At 33.5% G+C, this 24,008-nt stretch overlaps 2 protein-coding genes across 4 annotated transcripts; both read right to left on the minus strand.

Annotated features, from left to right (window-relative positions):
- Positions 1-581: 581 nt before the first annotated feature.
- LOC106617027 (facilitated trehalose transporter Tret1-2 homolog) lies at positions 582-6,354 on the minus strand. Of its 3 annotated transcripts, none has more exons than XM_070108385.1 (7): positions 6,095-6,354; positions 2,902-3,131; positions 2,703-2,838; positions 2,172-2,366; positions 1,964-2,112; positions 1,732-1,891; positions 582-1,664 (listed from the first exon to the last, which is right to left on the minus strand). In XM_070108385.1, exons 2-7 carry the CDS (start codon positions 3,022-3,024, stop codon positions 778-780), a joined length of 1,650 nt encoding a protein of 549 aa, XP_069964486.1. In that variant the 5' UTR covers positions 3,025-3,131; positions 6,095-6,354; the 3' UTR covers positions 582-777. The 3 variants fall into 3 exon arrangements, with proteins under 3 accessions (XP_069964486.1, XP_014089585.2, XP_014089505.2); XM_014234110.3 differs by having other exon boundaries at positions 5,864-6,354; XM_014234030.3 differs by having other exon boundaries at positions 5,582-6,354.
- A 4,926-nt stretch (positions 6,355-11,280) lies between these two features.
- On the minus strand, positions 11,281-16,144 carry LOC106619103 (facilitated trehalose transporter Tret1-2 homolog). Its single transcript, XM_070108386.1, has 8 exons — positions 15,789-16,144; positions 15,512-15,714; positions 13,571-13,800; positions 13,365-13,500; positions 12,834-13,028; positions 12,626-12,774; positions 12,394-12,553; positions 11,281-12,326 (listed from the first exon to the last, which is right to left on the minus strand). The coding sequence occupies exons 3-8, from the start codon at positions 13,691-13,693 to the stop codon at positions 11,527-11,529; spliced, it is 1,563 nt and encodes a 520-aa protein (XP_069964487.1). The 5' UTR covers positions 13,694-13,800; positions 15,512-15,714; positions 15,789-16,144; the 3' UTR covers positions 11,281-11,526.
- Between the last annotated feature and the right edge of the window lie 7,864 nt (positions 16,145-24,008).

The raw sequence follows: 24,008 nt of genomic DNA on the forward strand, positions 1-24,008 counted from the left end.
ATTTCAACCCATATGCCTAGCAACACAATTCAAAGCACGAAGCAACATATTTTTCATAAAACTTATCAACAATATCCTCATTGCAACATATTTATTCTCCACAATCGATAATTGTGGTGGGTTTGTTAGCACAGACACAAACTATTTGGGTACACATTCCACTTGTGGAATGCATTCATTCGTTTTGCTTCGTACTGTGCAACATATTCATTAACATTATCTGACTGTACGGATTAAAAGTTTTGGAAGCTATCAGTTTAAAAGGTTTTCCACAGATGTCGCAATGCGATAAGGGAGCATTAATTATATTTGAATTCAAATTGTATGTCTTTGGTTGTGCAAACGAATATAAAATATCTAACAATCCGATTTTATTGTATATAGACAGCGGTATATATATAGAAAAAATATGTGTTGTCTTAAGAAACATTTATTTTAGATTATAAAAATATTCTCGTTGGTGGAAAGTCGAACATCGCTTACTATTTTCATTACAATTTCGGAGGTATCCAGGCTTAGAGTTATTGCTTTTGATGAGTAATACCAACTCCGGCTATTATGATAAATAGGAACAAACGGTAGACTTTTAAATTGTTGTTTTATTAACTTCTCAGGAAACTTGTGTTTTTTGTCATACAAAGTCTAATTGCAAGCTCGAGCAAGCATCACAGTTGAATAATTCATTTAATATTAACATTAAGTACACCTATTCTCTAGACCAGAAAAATCATAAATTTGTACCTACAATACATTACATATATCTAAAATATTTTATGCTCAATTATCAGCTTCATTTGATTCACAGTCTTCGTGCAGTTTACTCAGACGCATGATGACCTCATCCAGCTCATACTGTGAGCTATAGGCCCCCGCAGCAACCTCCATAGCGATTTGCGACTGGCGACGTGCCACTTGCGCATTCGTTACACGTCGTCCGGTGCGGAAATAGTTCTCAATTTCCAATAATGTACGGCCCTTCGTCTCAGGCACTACGAAAATGATGAACACAAGTCCGAGCAGTGAGATGAGACCAAAGCCGGCAAAGCTGTTAGGTGTACCGATCAGCACTTCCACGCTGGGATACAATTTCACAACGGCAAATGAGAATGTGAGTCCAACAAACAACGTGAAACCGTTAGCGCTGCCTCGCACACGCTGTGGAAACACTTCGGAGATCATCAAGAATGGCAGCGTCAGCAGTCCCAATGTGGAGAATATGATATGCAGCACAATACAAATAATTGGCAGCAGTGACAAGTATTCGCCGATGACAGGCCACCATCCGTTTGCCGCTAGCAGTAACATGCAGACTGTCATGCCAGTCGCCGAGAGAACCCCTGCCGGTCGACGACCCCAATGTTCGAAAATCGTGCCCATGAAGAAGGTAGTGAAGATGCGTGCTATACCGACGAAGATGGCCACGAGCATAGGATCTGCGGCGACACCGGCGCTGGTTGCGATTTGTGCTGCGAATACAATTACAATGACAATGCCCGAGAATTGTTGGAAGAAGAAGAAACCCATCATCATGATGAGTGGTTTATATACTTCAGGCGAACGTATGGCCTGCAAAAGTGATTCGCTCTCGGCAGCTTCTCGGCTCTGGTCGGAATTCTTTTTAATCATTGCCAATTCCTTCTCGAACTCGTCATAGGTGGTTTTGTCTAAGTAACGCGAGGAAATTGGTTATTCACAGAAACGTGTTACTTGAGTTTACACTTCACAACTTACCATTCTCGGAGAGACCACGGAAATACTTTAACGATTTGCGTGCCTTTTCCGCAAGTCCCTTCTGCATCAGCCAACTAGGCGATTCCGGCATTGGTAAAACACAACAAAAAGCAATGCATTGATAAATCGCTGAGATGAGGCAAATCAATTGAAAATGGTTCTGTAATAGAGTTTGTAAGCCATTTATAAACACCTAGAAGCACTCTCCAAGTTGGGTAATCGAAGCACTTACGCGTATAAGAAAACCCAGTACATACATCAGCAATATGCCCGTAGCTATGGCAATGGACGAGCCCAAAATAAGACGGCCACGCATGCGCGGCAAACTGATTTCCGCCGAGTAAGAGCCAATGGGCGACAGCGCTGCGCCCATCATAAGACCTCGTTTATAGGAAGCAAAATTGAGTAAGTAAATAAGTATGTAAGCAACTTTTGTCCACCTGACACAAAACGACCAATCAACATTTGGACGAAGAGGGCATCTCTGGATGTTTGGTAGGTTGCCGTTGCTAACAAGGCCGAACCGATTATACCAACTACATTGGTAAGCAGCATTGTGTTCTTGCGCCCAAACCGATCCATCAGATAACCAACAATCAAACCGCCAAGCGGACAGGCCATACTATTGATGGATGCTGCAAGAAGAAGTGGAAACCTTAAACGCTAGCACTTTTTTCTTCTCTCAAAATATTATATGAACTACAAAGCTCTTAAAATTTTAGAGAGCTACGTTCTATAAATTTTATTTTAACTAATGTTGTAACGAGCTGCTGTTTGAAAAAAGGGGGAAGTATTATAAAAGCAATGCAATGCTCTCTCTTAAAATATCTGTATTATCTTGTTAGCCTGACTGTCAAATACCGCTTAAGAGAGGTCCTTCTTTTAAAAAGCTGACAGTAAGGGCAGACTAAAATTAGAAGTAACTACGAGTATATTTACTACTAATTCATTTGAAGTTGATATATTCTTACCAAACCAACTACTTTCCTCGGTGGTCAGTTGATAAATGTCATCTTTACTTGTTAGTTGACTCAATGAAACGGAGGGCAATGCGACCGACATGCCCGACGCCACCACACAGGTATTACCAAGCAACACCATCAGTTGCTGTAATTGAAATAGAAAGTAATGTTCAAAAGTTCAATGTGCAATTTGACGATGGATAATTACCTGCCGTCGCACCGCTTTCTTGCGTTCGCCCAGTGGTTTTATCGGCTTCTTTTTCAGCGCTTTTGTAATGAGTGGTGAGAGCACAAGTGTACTGCCATCTATCTTCGATAATTCAGGATTCATTTTCTAAGTTGTGTTCTGCTTACAATACTACTAATACTAACAATATTTTGGCTTCAATAAATTATAAGTAATTATTAAAGTCTTTCCACACTTGGCTTGAGCGTGCGCTGCAACAAAAAAAAAGTTAAAAAATAGATGGTACTAGATGTTTATTGTTAATTGAATCAATTTAACATGCAAAAGTAGAAACTTGAATTGTATAACAAAATTTAAATAAAACTAAATGAAATATATTTTAAGACATGTTTGATTAACACAAGCACAATCATTTGTCTTGACTTGTTTCAATTAATATTCATGAAACGTAGTTAGACTTTGCTATTTAAAACATAATCGACTCAATAAGCAATTATGTGGAACGTTGTACTTTAGACAATTGTGATTTATAAAATTTTATTAGGCATATACACAAATAGAAATATACGCTACTATACGCGTAGGATGTGTATGATAATAATAATTGTCAATAATTGTAATTTTAGCTTGATGAAAGAGTTTTTGAAAACTCATTTGTTCACTCAATTTTCCACTAAAGTTGAAGTGGAATAAGAACTACTTCTTTGATATAAAGTCTTCGAATTCAATATCGACTTTCGCGTAAATAACTGTATTGATCGCTCCGAAAACGTATCGAGACCTTACGTACAGCGTTTAAATATGACTCTGACATGTTTCTGTATAACTAATAAATTCTTTGAATCCAAATATTCACAAATATAGAAATATTTCAAATATGAAGCAGCTTTATAATAAAAAATTAAAAAATAATTACAAAAATCATACATAAGTACATCATATCAAATTCATAAACAATTTCTTATCAGTTCACTTAGTTCGTGTTTATTTTCACACGTTTTAGAGAACTCTAATCGACTTCAGTGTCAGGCTATGTGAGTTCAATATAATTTTTCATTTCAATACATAATCTTTGTCTGCGCGATTTCGATTGTTCTTTTGCGTGACGTATAGTTTTAAAATCAACGATTTTGGTGTGATTTTTGTTACATAAAATATCGAAGCGACCACTTTTCAAAACAGTTTCTTTTAAGTAGCTTTGGAAATGTATTGAGTGCACTTGTGACCAAGGAGACTTCTGATAAAAAAACAAAAAAAACAAATTGCCTTTTAGGTGCCATTCAGCACAGTAACAAACAATTGCACAAAACGCATAGTTTTTATCTGTCAATTCAAGATTGTCGATTATAACTAAAGAATTACAGATAAATTTCGCACGGCCAATTTCCCTTCAATATTATGATTAAAGAATGACGCAAATAAATTTTATAATTTTTAATTTGCATTCCATATTTTAAGTGGTAGATAATGGCAAAATTAAAATTTAAATGACATAAAGTTGTTATCGAAGCAACCGGCATTGCCAAAAATCGAAGAGTTAAAAATAAACAATTATGAAGGTAGAATTGAAAAATTAAATAAAATTTACTGATACATTTTGTGACATACACAAGTGCTTGAGGTGACGAAAATACCGATTCCGATAATATTGCAGATAGTGAAAACTTGACTTCAAGAACCCAATCAGTGTCAAGCGCAAGGAAAGAGTTTTTGCTGGTGTTCTGAAAAATTTGCGAACAATATATACCTATATACCTATATATGTATATATGTTACATGTAAAATATTTTCAAATTGTAATTGTTTAAATCGTAAACAACCCTGTTGGCAGTATTTGTTTATATCAATGAAAACAATTGCACTTCAAGCATAAGGTTGACACTTGAAATACAATTAAAGCCTTTTGCATCTGATAACAATTCAATCTGAAGTGTGGCTCTTTAGAGGCATACAATATATGTTATTGTAAACTATCTATAAATTGTAATGCTTAGTAATTATAAATATATATAAATATGTATATACGCTACTAAAATCTAGTTCCTGTAGAGGAAAAGTACCCAAGTAAATACGGACACTATTGCGAAAAGCACTCGGGAAATTATTTACATTTATTTATGAAACAAATTTTTAAATAATTTATTAAAAACTTAAATAGCAGATAAAGAAGCAGAAATAATATGTTATTTGTTACTGAAAATGCTTTTAAAATGTAATGTTTTCAGAACTTCTGTTACGGAAAATGCTTTTAAAAAAATATGTCTTGCGATATATAGTAGACCTTTAGAAACAAAATTCAAAGCAACACAGTAATATGAAACTGTGTTACTTGAACTTTAACTGTTTTTTGTTTTTCAACCCAGCAAACACATGAGTTTGTCATCGCTGTCTTGAGCTATAAATCAAATAACAATAAATTATTAAAAAATCACAGCACCATATCGAAAAACTAATAAATTTTTATGAAATAATTAGGCATTATATTGCCTATAGGGTGTTTTATACTTGTATATATATTGTTTTTGGACAGCAATGGTAAAATTCATAGCTCGATCTGCAGAGTATGGTATATTTGAGTGTACATTATTGGGCATTTTAATTAAATGCGATAAACACATCAAGGCCGTACAGATAAATATGGCCACAGACATACATACAGATATACCATAAATTTTGCAAATGTCGAAATAAGTGTACGCATTTTTATTGCCAGTGTATAAATTTTTGTGGATTGCTGTTGTCGTGTCAAATCCTTCACAGTTAAGTAAGCGAAGTTCACGCTATGATCATTTGGTGTCTTGTTCTCGTTTCACTTATAGGCACATGGTACACATATATTGATTTTAGAAAACAGCCTTTTTGTACTTTGTATCGTTCGTTAGTATTGTATAACAAGCCATACTTATCAGCTTGCATAGGTTGGGAAATTTATTCGTATAATTTTAAAAATTATTTTAAATATATATTTATATTTTATACACACTTTTTAAATATTTTTTTTTCACAACACTGTTACTGAATAATTTTACACAAATTCCGGCAGTTTTCAGCAAAGGTAGATATTTATAATGAATAACTATTGATCAAGTGTAAAAGTTTCAGCACAATTCTTCACGCCTGCGATGGAAAGTGTTTTGTCGGCGCGTCCGAACTCGCTGATACCAGCTGTGGTTCTGAGTGAGTGATTCTCATTTAGCAGCAATGAAATACTAACATAGCTTCGTCTGCGTGTTTTTCTATCAGGCGATATTTGATACTAATCAGTGAGCTGTTGTGTGATGTAGCGTTTTTTAGTCAATATTGAAGTAGCGAGACGCAATAACTGTAACAGTACTCGTGTGGCCAACAGACTTGTACTGCCAAATTTAACCGAAGCTATTTGCTATTGGTTTCTGGTTTGCGCTAAAACTTTATCGCAGCCGACACTCGTATTTACATGTTGTGTTCAACTGACCCTATGCGATGCTTTGGCTTGTCACCAACACCGCCACTACCTCAGCTGCGGTGTGACGTAACTCAATAGATAATTCCTGATTGATGTACCTATAACCTTCGGAACGGACAACGATCACCTGCTCTCTTATCTCATTTGTTTGCAAGCGTCACCCGGTCAGTCTATTTTATAGATTCGCTTGAATATTTCACAAGAGCAGATTATTTGATAATTTGACGACCCATAATGATTAGTGTGAGTAAATATGTATAATATGGTAATTCGGTATCGTTACCGATATGTGCTTAATCATGTTTTTTAATTTCGGCATTATCATCGACTTGCTCTAGTGATTTTACTTCAGTTAACATATGACAACAGCTGATCTAAGCAACCGTTTTTTGTGCAAACTAAACTCGCTTTGCTTTAGCACGGCGTGAGAGTCTCTCTTGCGTAATTGTCTTTTCCCTTTCGTGCGGGCCGGAAGTGCACTTGAGAGTAATAATACAAAATATTGTCAATAATCTATTTATCGAAATTCCACAAACGCTATACTTATTTAGATAGCATTTGTAGATAATTGGTTTGCGGTTTGCAAATTCGCATCAATATTATCGCCTATTTTCATATTCGTTATCACAAAATATCCAATCTTGTAAGCAAGTTTTTTTTCTGCTGTTTTATTGGTTCCACATGTTTTCTCCTTATACACACATAATTAATATGATATTAATCAATTTTTGATAAAATCAAATAATGTCATATCTACAAGCTTTCGATTTATTATTTTGGTTTTTTTTTTAATTAAATAATTCGATTTCTACAACTGTTGCGAGCCGAAGGCACCCTATGCACCTACAAATGTGTTTTTAATATATTTGTGAATTATTTATTAACTTTCATTGTTCTACTGGTAAAAGTATGCTTTAAAATTTTTATCGAATTATAATACTGCTTATGTCATATTTATTAGTAGAGTCGATAGAATGTCTTTCCATCGCTTTTTTTGTAGATATATGCTTGTATATGTTTGTACCACTATCAGTCAAGTTAGTTTATAATGTAAATTTTACATGTTATCTATTGTACAAGTTTCAGCAACCAATCAATCACGCATACGACGTGAGGCTTTCAGTTAGTTTACGATAATGGTTCAGTACTACGACTTATTCCATAATTCACATTTAATTCTGTACAATAATTGAATATTCCTATAGCTACATACTTATAATCTTATTGAATCAATGTGCGATTTCTTTCTTATATAGTATTATTATATGATTAGCCATAAGTGTGACAAGAAATCAGTCATTTGTATAATGGAATATAGCCCGCGGGCACTCTATGAGCAAGCTTTGAGTATATGTACGTGTGTTTCACACAGTTGCGATTTTTGTACCATAGAAATTAAGACAGTGCAAGTTGCTTTCTGTTTATGCAGCCAATTATTTTGAACAGCTGATATCAAAAAATGCGGAATGCCAGAAAAGTATCTGACAAAAGCAGTTCGAAACAAGTGTTATAAAATATGTGGGTTTGACAGCTTTCTCTCTCTCTCTCGAATCAAAGAGTTTCGTTCGTCATCCTTGACGCAGCGAGCAAGACGTGCGCGGAATGTGTGGTATACGCATATAGGTATGTATGAAAAGTCAAGGATTTTGTATGTCCTTTAGTATTGAGTAAGAATTCGATTTTTGCTTTGTAGAACATTTAAATATTGTATATATGTAATTTGTTTGATATATCACTTGTTAATATCTCGATTCTCATACATAAACTTAATCTTCTGGGCTGTCAGCCAAGATCTCTTCAATAGGAAGCTTCTTGTCTTTATAATACAACACAACGATCTTTCAGACACAATTGATGTCTCTTTATGTCATTGTTATTCATTAACGATATCACTTCTGCAATAGAATTCTCAAAAATTTTATTATACGCCGACGACGTAAAACTTTTTAAATCATACACTTTAACTGATAAAAGGTGTCTGTTGCAAACGGACTTTAACTGTTTGGTTGCATGGGGTGATAGAAATGATTTGGCATTGAATCTTAATAAATGTTGATCTGTGCACCAATCTTCTTATGTAATAAAACAACATATTCTGGAGCAAGTTTTTAGCTATGTTGATTTGGGAGTTAATATGGACTTTAAGCTTGATTTTAGTCTTCATATTGGTACCATGGTCTTGAAAGCAAAAGCTGTCCTCAGTTTTGTTAAACGTTGGTCTAAAGAATTTAGAAATCCGTACATTACTAAAACACTTTTTACGACTTTGGTGAGACCTATGTTGAAATATGGAACCCTAGCTACCAAATCCATTCTGACAAGTTAGAGTCTGTTCAAAAACAATTTTTACTTTTCGCCTTAGGGCATTTCCGATGGGATTCTAGGGTAAGTCAGTAAGTAGGAAAATGCTTGGCATAATATTCTTAGTGAAAATCCTGAATGTAACAGCTTGCAGTTCTTTTCTTCTGTCCGAAATTAAATCTAATATCTCCGTTCGCTTTTCGAGACAGTTTAGACCTTTGCTGTTAATTCCGTCGTATTAGTCATGATTTTAATTCTAATTGCAGCACATTTGACTTATTTGACTCACTTTTCAAAATTAAAAAGGTTGGGCGGGAGGAGGGTAATCGTTGGGTTATTATTAATTGTTCATAAATAATAACACAATCATTTAAATTTTTCATTAATAGTTTTTTTTTACAATACTAGTAAAATTATTAATAATTATGTTGTTAGTTTGAACAGAAGCTTTAGAAAATATTTTGCACACTATTTTCATACAAAATCGATTTAAAGGAAACTAGTGATGGTACTAATTACACATGAATTAAAAACCGCAGGAGGCAAGTAAAACATACCACTGGGACAGTTGAGTCGCTCTCCACACGCATACGCTCTCAAAAAATAAAACGTTTGAAGTTTGAAACAAGTGTGTGAATGAGCGTGAATGCGTACATACACAAATGTACAAGTATGTATGTACCATATGAATGTATAGCATTAAAGGAAATACTGATCAGTGGCTCAAAAGTTTATTGCTATTTAAAGTTTACACATAAATTGGTTTTATAATTAGTTTGAAAATAGATATTGATTGAAATCGATAGTAACCATGCAGACCTTCCATAGGTCTGTTCAAATCACGCAGTTTAGTTGAAGTGAGAATCTAGAAATATTCGAGTCTCAATCACTGTGGCAGTATAGTATTTCAATATTTGACGCAAAATTGTTGCAGTATAAGTATCAGCTAAGTAAGTATCTGCAGAAAAACAACAGTGTCGCAATATCAGTGCAGTTATTTGCTTACAAACATCCTCTGTCTGTTGATCCTAAAGATTGCTAAAATTAGCCAAACACATCGTTTAGAGGAGGAGTAAGCGAGTATTTATACTTAACATAATGCTGTTTGCTTTTGATTGCTATTGTGGCTTACAACTCCACTCAGTTGAATTGGAGTTAAGTAAGTAAAGCAAGGCAACTTCGGTTCAACCAAACTCTTTTGTGGTATTGCGAACTTCAACTAATTTCAGTTAAAGTTTCATTGTTTTTGCCAACCTAGAAACTAAAGTTTGGACAGATAATTAAACATTTGCAACTTTTTAAATGAAAAATTAAAACAATTCAATTCAGTTATTACTCACGGAAGGGTCAATAATTATTAAAATAGATATGAGTTTCGATTCTTTATTCGAAAGACAGTTTCTTAATTATATTTTTAATGTTTCCAAATTGTACCCTGCCTCGGCCAGTTTCGCGATTTTACTCCACAAGCTCCACAAATTTTCACCTTTCTACATATTTTTACAATATAACTGATTAAAATAGTTTACAATTATATTATATATAAATTGGTTAATTCACCTGGCTTACATTTTCTAGTAATATTTTTTCTAACGGGGTATCTCGATAAACAATATAGGTATGATTACTAAAAATCTGTATTGCTAGCAATATTGCCAATGAAGACTTCACATTGCTAATGTTTAGCAATAGATGTCTAAATATCTATATTAATATTATAAATGCGAAAGTCCGTTTGTTTGTTAAGCTTTCACGCAAAAACTACTTAACAGATCATCATGAAATTTTGTACATATACTCTTAGAGGTGTCAGAATGAACATAGGATACTTTTTATTACAAAATTTATAAATTTTTTACGGATTATTAAAAAAATTATTTTGGAAGATTATATATGTTTGGAAAATAAATTTGAAAATTTTGAAATTGAAAAACAAAAGTTTGGCAGAAATGATTGTTTGTCGAAAAAATTAAAAATGAAAGAAAACATAAATGTATAAAAAACGTAAATCAGAGAAATAACACAAATATTATTAGTTACTCTTATTAAATATAAAAATGCCTCGAAAGCGGAAATCGGCGCTGTCAAGAAATTCTACGCCGGTGCGTAAGGCTAAAGTTACACGAAATAAAGAATGTGAAGTTCAAGCAGAGCTGAGAAGGCAACAGCAAGCAGATCGACAACGTGTTTTGAGAGCAGCTGAAACTTCTCATCAGGCACGAGTACGTTCGAAAAGCCAAGCTTAGCAGCAGGAAGCTAGAAGAGCAACGGAAACGCAAGAACAATTGCAGGCAAGAAGAATTAATGATGCAGAAGTAAGAACCACGCGTCGTCGTAATTTCATAACTAAGAATTGGAATATATATAAAATATATTCTTTATATGGATCCATATCTACTATAATGATATCAGTTATTTATTTGATGGATTCGATGCGAGCGAAGCCGCGGGTAAAAGCTAGTATATTATATATAGAAAAAATATCTTTTGTCTTTAGAAACATATTTGGAAGATTATAAAAATATTCTAGTTGGTGGAAAGTCGTTGATCGCTTCCAATTTTCATTACAATTTCGGAGGTATGCAGGCTTAGAGTTATTGCTTTTGATGAGTGATACGAACTGAACCTATTATGATATATAGAAACAAACGGAATACTTTTAAATTGTTGTTTTATTAACTTCTTAGGAAACTTGTGTTTTTTGTCATACAAAGTCTAGTTGCAAGCTCGAGCAAGCATCACAGTTGAATAATTTATTTAATATTAACTTTAAGTACACTTATTCTCTAGACCCGAAAAATCATAAATTTGTACCTACAATGCATTACATACAAATATATCTAAAATATTTTAAGCTAAGTCATCAGCTTCAGTTGCTTCACAGTCTTCGTGCAGTTTACTCAGACCTCAGCAACCTCCATTGCGATCTGCGACTGTCGACGCGCCACTTGCGCATTCGTTACACATCGTCCGGTGCGAAAATAGTTCTCAATTTCCAATAGTGTACGGCCCTTCGTCTCAGGCACTACGAAAATGATGAACACAAGTCCGAGTAGTGAGATGAGACCGAAGCCGGCAAAGCTATTAGGTGTACCGATCAGCGCTTCCACGCTGGGATACAATTTCACAACGGCGAACGAAAATGTGAGTCCAACAAACAATGTGAAACCGTTAGCGCTGCCTCGCACACGCTGTGGAAACACTTCGGAGATCATGAAGAATGGCAGCGTCTGCAGTCCCAATGTGGAGAATATGATATGTAGCACAATACAAATAATTGGCAGCAGTGGCAAGTATTCGCCGATGACAGGCCACCAGCCGTTAGCCGCCAGCAGCAACATGCAGACTGTCATGCCAGTCGCTGAAAAAACACCTGCCGGTCGACGACCCCAACGCTCGAAAATCGTACCCATGAAGAAGGTAGTGATGATGCGTGCTATACCGACGAAGATGGCCACGAGCATAGGATCTGCGGCGACACCGGCGCTGGTGGCGATTTGTGCGGCGAATACAATTACAATGTCAATGCCCGAGAATTGTTGGAAGAAGAAGAAACCCATCATCATGATGAGTGGTTTATATACTTCAGGCGAACGTATGGCCTGCACGAGTGATTCGCTCTCGGTAGCTTCTCGGCTCTGGTCGGAATTCTTTTTAATCATTGCCAATTCCTTCTCGAACTCGTCGTAGGTGGTTTTGTCTAAGTAACGCGAGGAAATTGGTTATTCACAGAAACGTGTTACTTGAGTTTACACTTCACAATTTACCATTCTCGGAGAGACCACGGAAATACTTTAGCGATTTGCGCGCCTTCTCCGCAAGTCCCTTCTGCATCAACCAGCTGGGTGATTCCGGCATTGGTAAGACACAGCAAAAAGCAATGCATTGATAAATCGCTGAGATGAGGCAGATCAATTGAAATTGGTTCTGTAATAGAGTTCGTACGCCGTCTATAAATACCTAGAAGCACTCTTCAAGTTGGATAATCGAAGCACTTACGCGTATAAGAAAACCCATTACATACATCAGCAAAATGCCCGTAGATATGGCAATGGACGTGCCCAAAATCAGACGGCCACGCATGCGCGGCAAACTGATTTCCGCCGAGTAAGAGCCAATGGGCGACAGCGCTGCGCCCATCATAAGACCTTGTTTATAGGAAGCAAAATTGAGTAAGTAAATAAGTATTTAAGCAACTTTTGTCCACCTGACACAAAACGACCAATCAACATTTGGACGAAGAGGGCATCTCTGGATGTTTGGTAGGTTGCCGTTGCTAACAAGGCCGAACCGATTATACCAACTACATTGGTAAGCAGCATTGTGTTCTTGCGCCCAAACCGATCCATCAGATAACCAACAATCAAACCGCCAAGCGGACAGGCCATACTATTGATGGATGCTGCAAGAAGAAGTGGAAACCTTAAACGCTAGCACTTTTTTCTTCTCTCAAAATATTATATGAACTACAAAGAACTTAAGATTTTAGAGAGCTACGTTCTATAAATTTTATTTTAACTAATGTTGTAACGAGCTGCTGTTTCAAAAAAGTGGGAAATATTATAATAGCAATGCAATGCTCTCTCTTAAAATATCTGTATTATCTTGTTAGCCTGACTGTCAAATACCGCTTAAGAGAGGTCCTTCTTTTAAAAAGCTGACAGTAAGGGCAGACTAAAATTAAAAGTGACTACGAGTATATTTATCACTAATTCATTTGAAGTTGGTATATTCTTACCAAACCAACTACTTTCCTCGGTGGTCAGTTGATAAATGTCATCTTTACTTGTTAGCTGACTCAATGAACCGGAAGGCAATGCGACCGACATGCCCGCCGCCACCACACAGGTATTACCAAGCAACACCATCAGTTGCTATAATTGAAATAGAAAGTAATGGTCAGCAGTTCAATGTTTCATGTCAAATTTGACGATGGATAATTACCTGCCGTCGCACCGCTTTCTTGCGTTCGCCCAGTGGTTTTATCGGCTTCTTTTTCAGCGCTTTTGTAATGAGTGGTGAGAGCACAAGAGTACTGCCATCTATCTTCGATAATTCAGGATTCATTTTCTAAGTTGTGTTCTGCTTACAATACTACTAATACTAACAATATTTTGGCTTCAATAAATTATAAGTAATTATTATAGTCTTTCCACACTTGGCTTGAGCGTGCGCTGCAACAAAAAAAAAGTTAAAAAAATAGATGGTAATAGATGCTTATTCTTAATTGAATCAATTTAACGTGCAAAAGTAGAAATTTGAATTGCATAAAAAAATTTAATTGAATCTATTGTAAATGGAGTAAAATTTTAGACACGTTTGATTAAAGCTTGCTGAGAGCGTATTTGAAGCCACATTTGTTCACTTAATTCTTCACTCAAGTTGAAGTGGAATAAGAACTACTTTTTTGAGTCTTCGAACGCAATATCGACTTTCGCGTAAACAACTGTATTGATCGCTCCGAAAACGCATCGAGACCCTACGTACAACGTTTAAATATGACTTTATCATGTTTCTGTTCAACTACTAAATTCTTTGAATCCAAAATTCACATATATAAAAATATTTCAAATATGAAAAAGATTTATAATAAAAAATTTATTAATTACAAAAATTATACATAAGTACATCCTATAAAATTCATATATCAACAAACAATTATAAATGTTAAATTGAAAAATGATATCAATTTCACTGATACAATTTGCGACATAAACAAGTGCTTGAGGTGAAGAAAATGCCGATTCCTATAATATTGCAGATAGTGAAAACTTGACTTTAAGAACGCAATCAGAGTCAAACGTAAGGAAAGAGTTTTTGATGGTGTTCCGAAAAATTTGCGAACGATATATACCTATATATGTTATATATGTATATGTGTTACATGTAAAATATCTTTAAATTGTAATTGTTTAAATCGTAAACAACCCTGTTGACACTTCAGACATAAGGTTGACACTTGAAATGCAATCAAAACCGGTTGCATCTGATAACAATTCAATTTCAAGTGTCACTCTACAGTGGAATACAATATATGTAAACTATTTATCTATAAATTGTAATGTTTAGTAATTAGAAATATATTATATATAAATATGCATGTACACTACAAAAATATAGTTCCTGTAGCGGAAAAGTACCCAAGTAAATACGGACACTATTGCGAAAAGCACTCGGGAAATTAATTACATTTAATTATGAAATATGAGTGATATTGAAAAAAATTTAAATATTTAATAAAAAATTGAAATTATGATGCTAAGGGCAGCTATAGAGGCAAAATTAATTTGGAATTAAAAAGGAAAAATTTACTCAAAGAATCAGGCTACAAAATATGTTTTTAATGTAAAGTTTTCAGAGCTTCTGGAAATTTGATATAGTGTTTTCTCGCAGAATCCGGTTACGGTAAATGCTTTTAAAAATAAATGTCTTCAGATATTCTGGACAAAATTGCATATAGTAGACCTTTAGAAACAAAATTCAAAGCAAAACAGTAACATGACTGTGTTACTTCAACATATAATTGTTTTTTTTTTTTTTTAACTCTGTTCTACGTACAAAGATTTAAAGACCAGCAAAGAAATGATTTTGTCATTGCTGTCTTAATTAAAAAATCGCAACACCATATCAAAAAACTAACAAATTTTTATAAAATATTTAGGTATTGGAATTCCTATAGGGTGTTTTTTATTATTTTTTGTACAGAAATGGTGGAATTCATAGCTCGATCTGCAGAGTGTGGTATATTTGAGTGTACATTATTGGGTATTTCAATTAAATGCGATAAAAACATCAAGGCCGTACAGATAAATATGGCCACAGACATACATACAGATATACCATAAATTTTACAAATGTCGAACTAAGTGTGCGCACTTTTATTACCAGTCTAGGACTTTTTGTGGTTTGCTGTTGTCGTGTCAAATCCTTCACAGTTAACTAAGCGAAGTTCACGCTATGATCATGTGGTGTCTTGTTCTAGTTTCACTTTTAGGCACATGGTACATATACCTATATTGATTTTAGAAAACAGCCTTTTTGTACTTTGTATCGTTCGTTAGTATTGTATAACAAGCCGAACTTATCAGCTTGCATACGTTGGAAAATTTATTAGTATAAATTTTAAAATAATTTCAAATCTATATTCATATTTTATACACACTTTTTAAATGTTTTATTTCACAACACCGTTACTGAATCATTTTACACAAATTCCAGCAATTCTTAGTAAAGCTTTTCGAGGTAGATATTTAAGATAAATAACTATTGATCAAATGTAAATGTTTCTGCACAATTCTTCACGCCTACGATGTAACGTGTTTCGTCGGCGCGTCCGAACTCGCTGATACCAGCTGTGGTTCTGAGTGAGTGATTCTCATTTAGCAGCGAAGAAATACTAACATAACTTCGCCCGGTTGCTGTTCTATCAGGCAATACTTGATAATAATCGGTGAGCTGTTGTGTGATGTAGCGTTTTCTAGTCAATATGGAAGTAGCGAGGCGCAATAACTGTAACTAAACGGCACACGCAGTACCCGTGTGGCCAACAGACTTGTACTACCAAATTTAACCGAAGCGTTTGCTATTATTTTGGTTTGCGCTTAAACTTTATCGCAGTTGCCACTCGTATTTACATGTTGTGTCCAATTGACCCAATGCGATGCTTTTGCTTGTCACCAACACCGCCACCCTCTCAGCAGCGGTGTGACGTCTCAATAGATAATTCCTGATCGATTGTTGGTTAGGGCTTCAATTTGAAAATGTGTTGGCTCAATGCTCCACAATGGCTAATGCCGATACTGCAAGCCGCATTCGCACTATCCGTTGCCTTATCTCATTGTTTTCAAGCGTCACCTGGTCAGTCTATTTTATAGATTCGTTTGAATATTTCACAACAGCAGAATAATTTGACGTCCCATAGTGATTAGTGTGAGTGAATATGTATAATATGGTAATTCGGTATCGGTACCGATATATGCTTAATCCTGTTTTTTAATTTCGGCATTATCATCGACTTGCTCTAGTGATTTTACTTCAGTTAACATATGACAACAGCTGATCTAAGCAACCGTTTTTTGTGCAAACTAAACTCGCTTTGCTTTAGCACGGCGTGAGAGTCTCTCTTGCGTAATTGTCTTTTCCCTTTCGTGGGGACCGGAAGTGCACTTAATTAACAATATTGTCAATAATCTATTAATTGAAATGCCACAAACGCTATACTTATTTAGATTGCATTTATAGATAACTGTTTTGTAGTTTGCAAATTCGCATCAATATTATCGCCTGTTCTCATATTCGTTATCACAAAATATTCAATCTTGTAAGCAAGTTTTTTTTTCAGCTGTTTTATTAGTTGTAAAAACACGTCAAGTGGACCCCCCATTTTCCACTTAATCATCGAATTTGAATGTGAGTATTTTTTCATAAAGTAGTTTGAGAAAATAAGTATGAATTTAAATAATTTTTTAGTAGTAGTTTTCATAAAGTAGTTTGAGAAAATAAGTATGAATTTAAATAATTTTTTTTTTTCAAATTGTTAATAAACTTTTAGGTTAAGAAATGAAAACTTTAATGACTTCTCCCTCAACAAATTAAATTTTTTTTTTAGTATTTTGCAATAAACATTAAAGTAACGAAATCCACAAAAAAATTTGACTAATCGCGATTAGATTAAGCAAACAAAAATTTTTTATGACGGGCGGTCAGCGCTGCCGGTATAGCGGTTTATGTTTGTGCGGTTCGGCAACGCAGTGAATTAGCATGAATGTGGTAGAACAATATGCATAATACCTACCCGCTTAATAGTTTCAAGGAAATACTTAAGACGGGAATTCCCTAATCCACCAGAACGTATTGAATACCCGCTATTAATATTTCAAGGCCAAATTTTTAACTGGAAATCCATAATTTTTTACCCCATATTTTTTCTATTCATTATAAAACATTCAATTAACATTACAATTCTTGTTTTAAATAAAATGATATTCGAACTAAACCCTTTGCGGTAAAAAGAAATAAATATGAAAGCATCGTAATATTTTATGTTCTAGTATCTACAAGTATGTGAACAACAAAGGAATATCTCCAGCCATTCGTAATTTCGTTGATAATTAATCATGAGCCTCGTTAAGAAATGCTGCAATCCATTTAACAAAAAAAGATAATAAAAAAGTCATTAAAAACTTAGTTTTTATAACAAAAAACCGCGCTCATGATTTTAAAGATTTTTATGGGAACTATATGTGCAATTCATGTGAACGGACTATTTATTCAGGCCGAAAACCTGAAATTCTTGGTAAATTATCGGTGAATAAATGTCCTGAAGTCAACAAGCCTGAGAAGTCAAATGATGTTATCGAAGATGACGAAGAAAAATATCCTACTTTTCATTGCAAACCGGTAGATAACAAATTAAAAATTGATAAGGTTAATAAATTTTTAACGAAAATTGGTGAACTTCCAATCAAAATCAAGAGAGTCTCAAGTAATAAAGGATGTCAAAACGTTTTAACAAATGTTGTGAGTAAATCTACGGATAATATTAACAATGTAAATAGTGAAATTGATCCAAAAGAGCTTTTACTTAATAACTTCAAATCTGCTTTCAATGATAAAACTAGTAGAGCTGATAAAATTCAGGTTTTGACTACACTTCCTACAGATTGGTCGATTAAAATGATAAGGAAAGAGTTTAATGTTTCCAAACGAATGGTGACAACTGCAAAAAAAAAAAAAAATACGACGAGAACGAGGATTCGCATCGCAACCTATGATTAAGAGAGGAAAATCTCTAAACATTGAAACCCTCGGTCGTATTGAAGCTTTCTATCTATCCGATGATGTCAGCCGCGTAATGCCTGGTATGAAAGATTATGTTTCGGTGATTGAAAATGAGAAAAAAATCCAAAAACAAAAACGATTATTATTATATAATGTTCACGAAATACACAAAAAATTTAAAGAAGCTTATCCTGACGAAAAGATTGGACTATCCAAATTTCAAAAACTCTATATCTAAATAATTTTTATACTTACGCCACTGAGTAATTAATATTTTTTATATTTTGTTACGCAATCTACATATTAATAATGAAATTATAAGATTTTGTATGTTTAAATTGTTAATTCTTTTGATTATTAATTTTTTTATTATTATTTAATTCATTTAATATAGTTTGAATTTTTTTGAACTGAAATCATTAAAGAAACAACAACAAAAGAAGATTTTCTTAATGATTTAAGACAAAAATTGCCTGAATTGTTGAGACATGATTTTATTGCACGATCTCAAGCGACTGGCAAGAAAGAATCTGTTGAGGATATAGAATTTATCGTTTGCCTTGATTTTTCTGAAAATTATACTTTTACTGTTCAAAATGCCATCCAATCTCATCAATGGAATACCAGTCAGGCTTCAATTCACCCTTACGTTGTGTACTATAGAGAAAATGAAGAAATGAATCATATAAACTACGTTGTAATTTCGGAAAAAGTTAGTCACGATGCGAGCTCAGTTCACCTTTTTAATTTTAAATTTATAAAATTTCTAAAAAATAAGTTTGGAGCGGATAAAATAAAAAATATTTCTTATTTTTCGGACGGAGCTGCTTCTCAGTACAAAAATAAGTATAATTTTGTGAATTTAATAAATCATAAAAATGATTTCAACGTGGACGCGAAATGGAATTTTTTTGCTACTTCTCATGGGAAAGGAGCATGTGATCGTTTGGCAGGAAGTTTTAAGAGACAAGTTTTTCGTGCAAGGCTTAAATGGGAAAGCCATAAGCCAATGCAACTTCATTATTTCAATGGGGTAAGAATGCATTTAAAAAAATTAACCAAAGCTCTCAAGAAAATCATGACTCCCATGAGAAGATGCTTAAATTACGTTATGAGCGATGTGTAACCATAAAAAATACACGCCAATATCATCATTACAGAGCTCTTAATAATACATCACTCGACTGCAAAGTTTTCGACAAAGATGTTAAAATCGTTACGAATAAAGTTAAAAAAAAAGAAATAAAGCAATACGTATAAGTTATAAGAATTAATTTAAGAATTATTTAACGTCTTTGTTTTATTATTTATAAAAAAAAATTTTAATTTACTATATTTCATTTGTTGAAATAAAATTAATAATAAAATAACCATATTTTTAATTAAAACATGAAGTATTATTCCTTATTTAGAATTATTAAGTAACTCTAAAGATAAGTCAATGACTAAGATACTCAAAAATATTCAATTTAAAGAAATTATGAATTTTTAATACTTAAAGAATAGGAAATTCCAGTTAAAAATTTGGCCTTGAAATATTAATAGCGGGTATTCAATACGTTTTGGTGGATTAGGGAATTCCCGTCTTAAGTATTTCCTTGAAACTATTAAGCGGGTAGGTATTACGCATATTGTTCTACCACATTCATGCTAATTCACTGCGTTGCCGAACCGCACAAATATAAACCGCTATACCGGCAGCGCTGACCGCCCGTCATAAAAATTTTGGTTTGCTTAATCTAATCGCGATTAGTCAAATTTTTTTGTGGATTTCGTTACTTTAATGTTTATTGCAAAATACTAAAAAAAAAAATTGAATTTGTTGAGGGAGAAGTCATTAAAGTTTTCATTTCTTAACTTAAAAGTTTATTAACAATTTGAAAAAAAAAATTAATTAAATTCATACTTATTTTCTCAAAGTACAAGTTTTGAACTATAACTCCTGAAAATTTCATTAAAAAATCACGAATAGTTTTCTAATTATTAATTTTTTAACTAAAAGTAGTAAAAATTTTCAATTAAAAAAAAATTGTTGTTTAAATTAAAATTTAAAAAAACTGAGCGGGGAATTACTTGCTCATGATGACTACTTTATGAAAAAATACTCACATTCAAATTCGATGATTAAGTGGAAAATGGGGGGTCCACTTGACGTGTTTTTACTCATATGCTATTTATCAATTCTAGATAAAATCAAATAATGCCATATTTACAAGTTTTCGATATATAATATTATTGTGGTTTTTTGTTTTAATTAGGTAATTTGAAATCTACAATTGCTTAAAGCCGGAGGCACCCTATGTACCTACATATGTATTTTTAATAAATGTGTGAACCTAACTGCTTTTGATTTTCATAGTTTTGCTGTTAAAAGTATGCTTTCAAATTTTGATCGAATTATCATACTGCTCACTGTCATATTTATTAGTAGAGTCGTTGGAATGTCTTTCCATTGCTTTGTTTTACTCTTGTATCATATTGTACATATGTATATGCTTGTATATGTTGTATCACTAACAATCAAGTCAGTTTACAATGTGTATTTTACATGTTATCTCTTGTAAAAGTTTCAGCAATCAATCAATCGCGCATACGACGTGAGGCTTTCGGTTAGTTTACGATAATGATTCAGGGCTACCATTCGACTTATTCCATGGTTCACATTTAATTCTGCACAATAATCTAATATTCTTTTGCTACTTATAATCTTATTGAATCAAGGTGCGACTTATTTCTTATCTAAATACTTGTAAGTATTATATGATTAGCCATATGTGTGACAAGAAATCAGTCATTTGAAAATTGATTAAACCAGTAATAGCTCATAGCCCACGGGCAATCTATGAGCGAGCTTTGATTAAACGTGTGTTTCACACAGACTTGCGGATCAAGCGACCAAGGATGACATGATGTGAGACCATCTCATTTTCCCTATTCTTTCACTCATTCTCTGTTAATGATTATGAAGATTAGGGAATTTTGAACATCTGATATCAAAAAAGCGAGATGTAAAAGAAGTAACTGACAAAAGCAGTGCGAAACGAAATTTAGAGGAACGACACAAATACTTTTGAACAGCGTGCAACTAAAGTTTTTTTGCTATTCTTACTATTGTTTTAAATGCGAAATATTTGCATTTAAAAACGTTAATCATAACATTTTTTGTTATAGTTTTTTTTTATATTTATATGTATATTATTTTATTATGTTATATGATTTTTAAAAATTTTTGATATAAATACACGTATTTAGAGCTGAACATATATGCGTGAAATAGGTGTACCCGTATACCGAACACCTAAAAATAATATCGAAATGCAAAATGCCCAAAAGTTATTTTTAAAATACCCAATCCATTTTCTTTCTACAATGGCATGATTGACAAATGTTATAAAAACTGCGGGTTTTGACAGCTCTCTATATCGAATCTAATAGTTTCGCTTCATGTCACCCTTGACGCAGCGAGCAAAACGTTCGTTTACGCATGTAACTATGAAGCAAAAATCAACAATTTTGTATGCCCTTTAATATTGAGTGGGAATTAGATTTATTCTTTGTATAACATTTAAAAAGATATGTAATTTGTTCTATATGTCAGTTGTTAATTGTTCATAAATAAAAACACAATAATTCGTATTTTTCATTCATAATAATATTTTTAAAATACTAGTAAAATTATAAATAATTGTGTTGCTTTTTTAAACAGAAGCTTTAGGAAATATTTTGCGCAACCAAAAAGCAGTTGAGTTGATAACCGTAATAGGGCATATATGTAACTAATATAAAGATATCTGCTCCTCTAGTTTACAGTATTATCATATTGAACTGAACAGCTTTAATATATTTCTATGTTGAGTGTGGCTCAAAAGAGTAGATAACAGCACGTATGTGCCCTAATTTCCATATTAAGCAATTAAATTGGAAATGAATTTGGCGAAAATTAAGTGAATTGGGGTACAACACAACAAACACCACTATCAGCAATTCACTCATTGCTGGTGGGCTATAGGTAGCGTACGGTAACAGTAATGCATATATGGATGTAGGCCTTAAGTGGCATGTGCTTTAGCGCCACAGTTGACAGCTGCTGCAGTAGCATAATAGCCACACATTTTGCGAATTGCAAGTTTTACTTGCATGCTTGGCAATCACCCATTCACATACAGTTAAATATAATCAGACCCTGCAGGAAAAATATTGAACGAGTACAAATGTTTTCAGTTATAAGATAAATGTAATTTAACTAAATATGATAAGGTTTTATAAACTTTCGAGTGGTGCCTATTATGATATAGCAAGCATTTCGACCGATTTGCGGAGTAAACGCCACTTATATACTCCTTTTAGAGTACTAGAGTTTTTTCAGTCTTTCATACCTTTAAATTATTATCTGATAACATTTTATGCAAATTTTCGCTTAACGTTAAAAATTATTTAAGTAAAATGAAAAAATCATATACAAAAAAATCGCATATAAACAGATTTTCCGGTAGTACCATAACGTCTGTGTGCATTTTTCGATATACAAGTATGTAGGTGGTATTGTTATTGTTGTTGAACATCTGCGTGCGCATTGAGCGTTACGATTCCATTAGTGTTGGCAACAATTACATTAAAAGGCATCAAACTAGCATTAGCGTCAACTTATGTACAGATATATCGGCATGCGCGCACACTAACGTACAGTAATCTCACGCATTTGTAATGCATTTTTAGCAGAAAATAGCCGCGGTGCATGGTAATCACACTTACGCCATTGGCCCATTGCCCGCTAATGGTGAGTTCGCTTGCCCATCTAGTTGCCAAAGCGTTTAAAAGTTTCAAACTGAAATGCACTGCTAAACCCTTTCACTGGGCGTTTCATAACATTAAAGCACTAAAAGCATTGGTTGGAGTTGTTTTAACTGCGAGTAGTTTTAGTGAATATTTCAAAGCTGAGATTTTGCGTTACTAAATTGAGAATAATTGAGTCAATTAATTTGTAATCTGATATTTTATATTGAAAAATAATAATACTAAAGCCATTGGTATTTTTTAAAATTTATTTTTAAATCGTTTGAGAATGAGTTTCAAGTTTATTTGAGGTATAAATATAATATAAAATAAGCAAAAAAAAAAAAAAAATAAATAAAAAACGTTACTTTCGGTTACACCGAAACTTAATACTTTTCACAAATACAAATTACAATACATGCAATAACATGTTTTTGATCTGTCGGCTTGCTATACTTAAAGTGATCTGATTTCTTTGGAGATTGTAGCGCTGCTTTGGGTTATAATATATATCAAATTACCAGAAGGTATCTCGTATAATTAAAAACTTTTCCATAGAAGGACTTGAGTTTGATGATGATGAGATGTTAGTTTATATGGTAGCTGTACGCTATAGTGATTCAATATCCGCAGTTCCGACAAATAAGCAGCTTCTTGGGGAGAAAACCACGTCTACAAATTTTAGATCGATCTCTCAAAAACAGAACGACAAGTTCGCGTAGATACAGACGTACATGGGTAAATCGTCACATCTCACCATACTAATTGTTTATATATATACTTTATAGAATTGCTAAAGTTTATTTTTGGGTTTAAAAAACTTCGTGAC

This window comes from Bactrocera oleae, chromosome 4, assembly GCF_042242935.1.
Source record: "Bactrocera oleae isolate idBacOlea1 chromosome 4, idBacOlea1, whole genome shotgun sequence".
In the NCBI taxonomy this organism is placed as follows: domain Eukaryota; kingdom Metazoa; phylum Arthropoda; class Insecta; order Diptera; family Tephritidae; genus Bactrocera; species Bactrocera oleae.

Bases quoted from the DNA above. Each gene is read 5' to 3' on its own strand.
- LOC106617027 (XM_070108385.1), bottom strand. From the start codon at position 3,024: ATGAATCCTGAATTATCGAAGATAGATGGCAGTACACTTGTGCTCTCA. The intron at 2,367-2,702 runs GTAAGAATATAT...TTCTTCTTGCAG, and splicing joins CGAGGAAAGTAGTTGGTTTG to CATCCATCAATAGTATGGCC. The intron at 2,113-2,171 runs GTGGACAAAAGT...CCTATAAACGAG, and splicing joins GATTGGTCGTTTTGTGTCAG to GTCTTATGATGGGCGCAGCG.
- LOC106619103 (XM_070108386.1), bottom strand. From the start codon at position 13,693: ATGAATCCTGAATTATCGAAGATAGATGGCAGTACTCTTGTGCTCTCA. The intron at 13,029-13,364 runs GTAAGAATATAC...TTCTTCTTGCAG, and splicing joins CGAGGAAAGTAGTTGGTTTG to CATCCATCAATAGTATGGCC. The intron at 12,327-12,393 runs GTAAATTGTGAA...CGCGTTACTTAG, and splicing joins CCGTGGTCTCTCCGAGAATG to ACAAAACCACCTACGACGAG.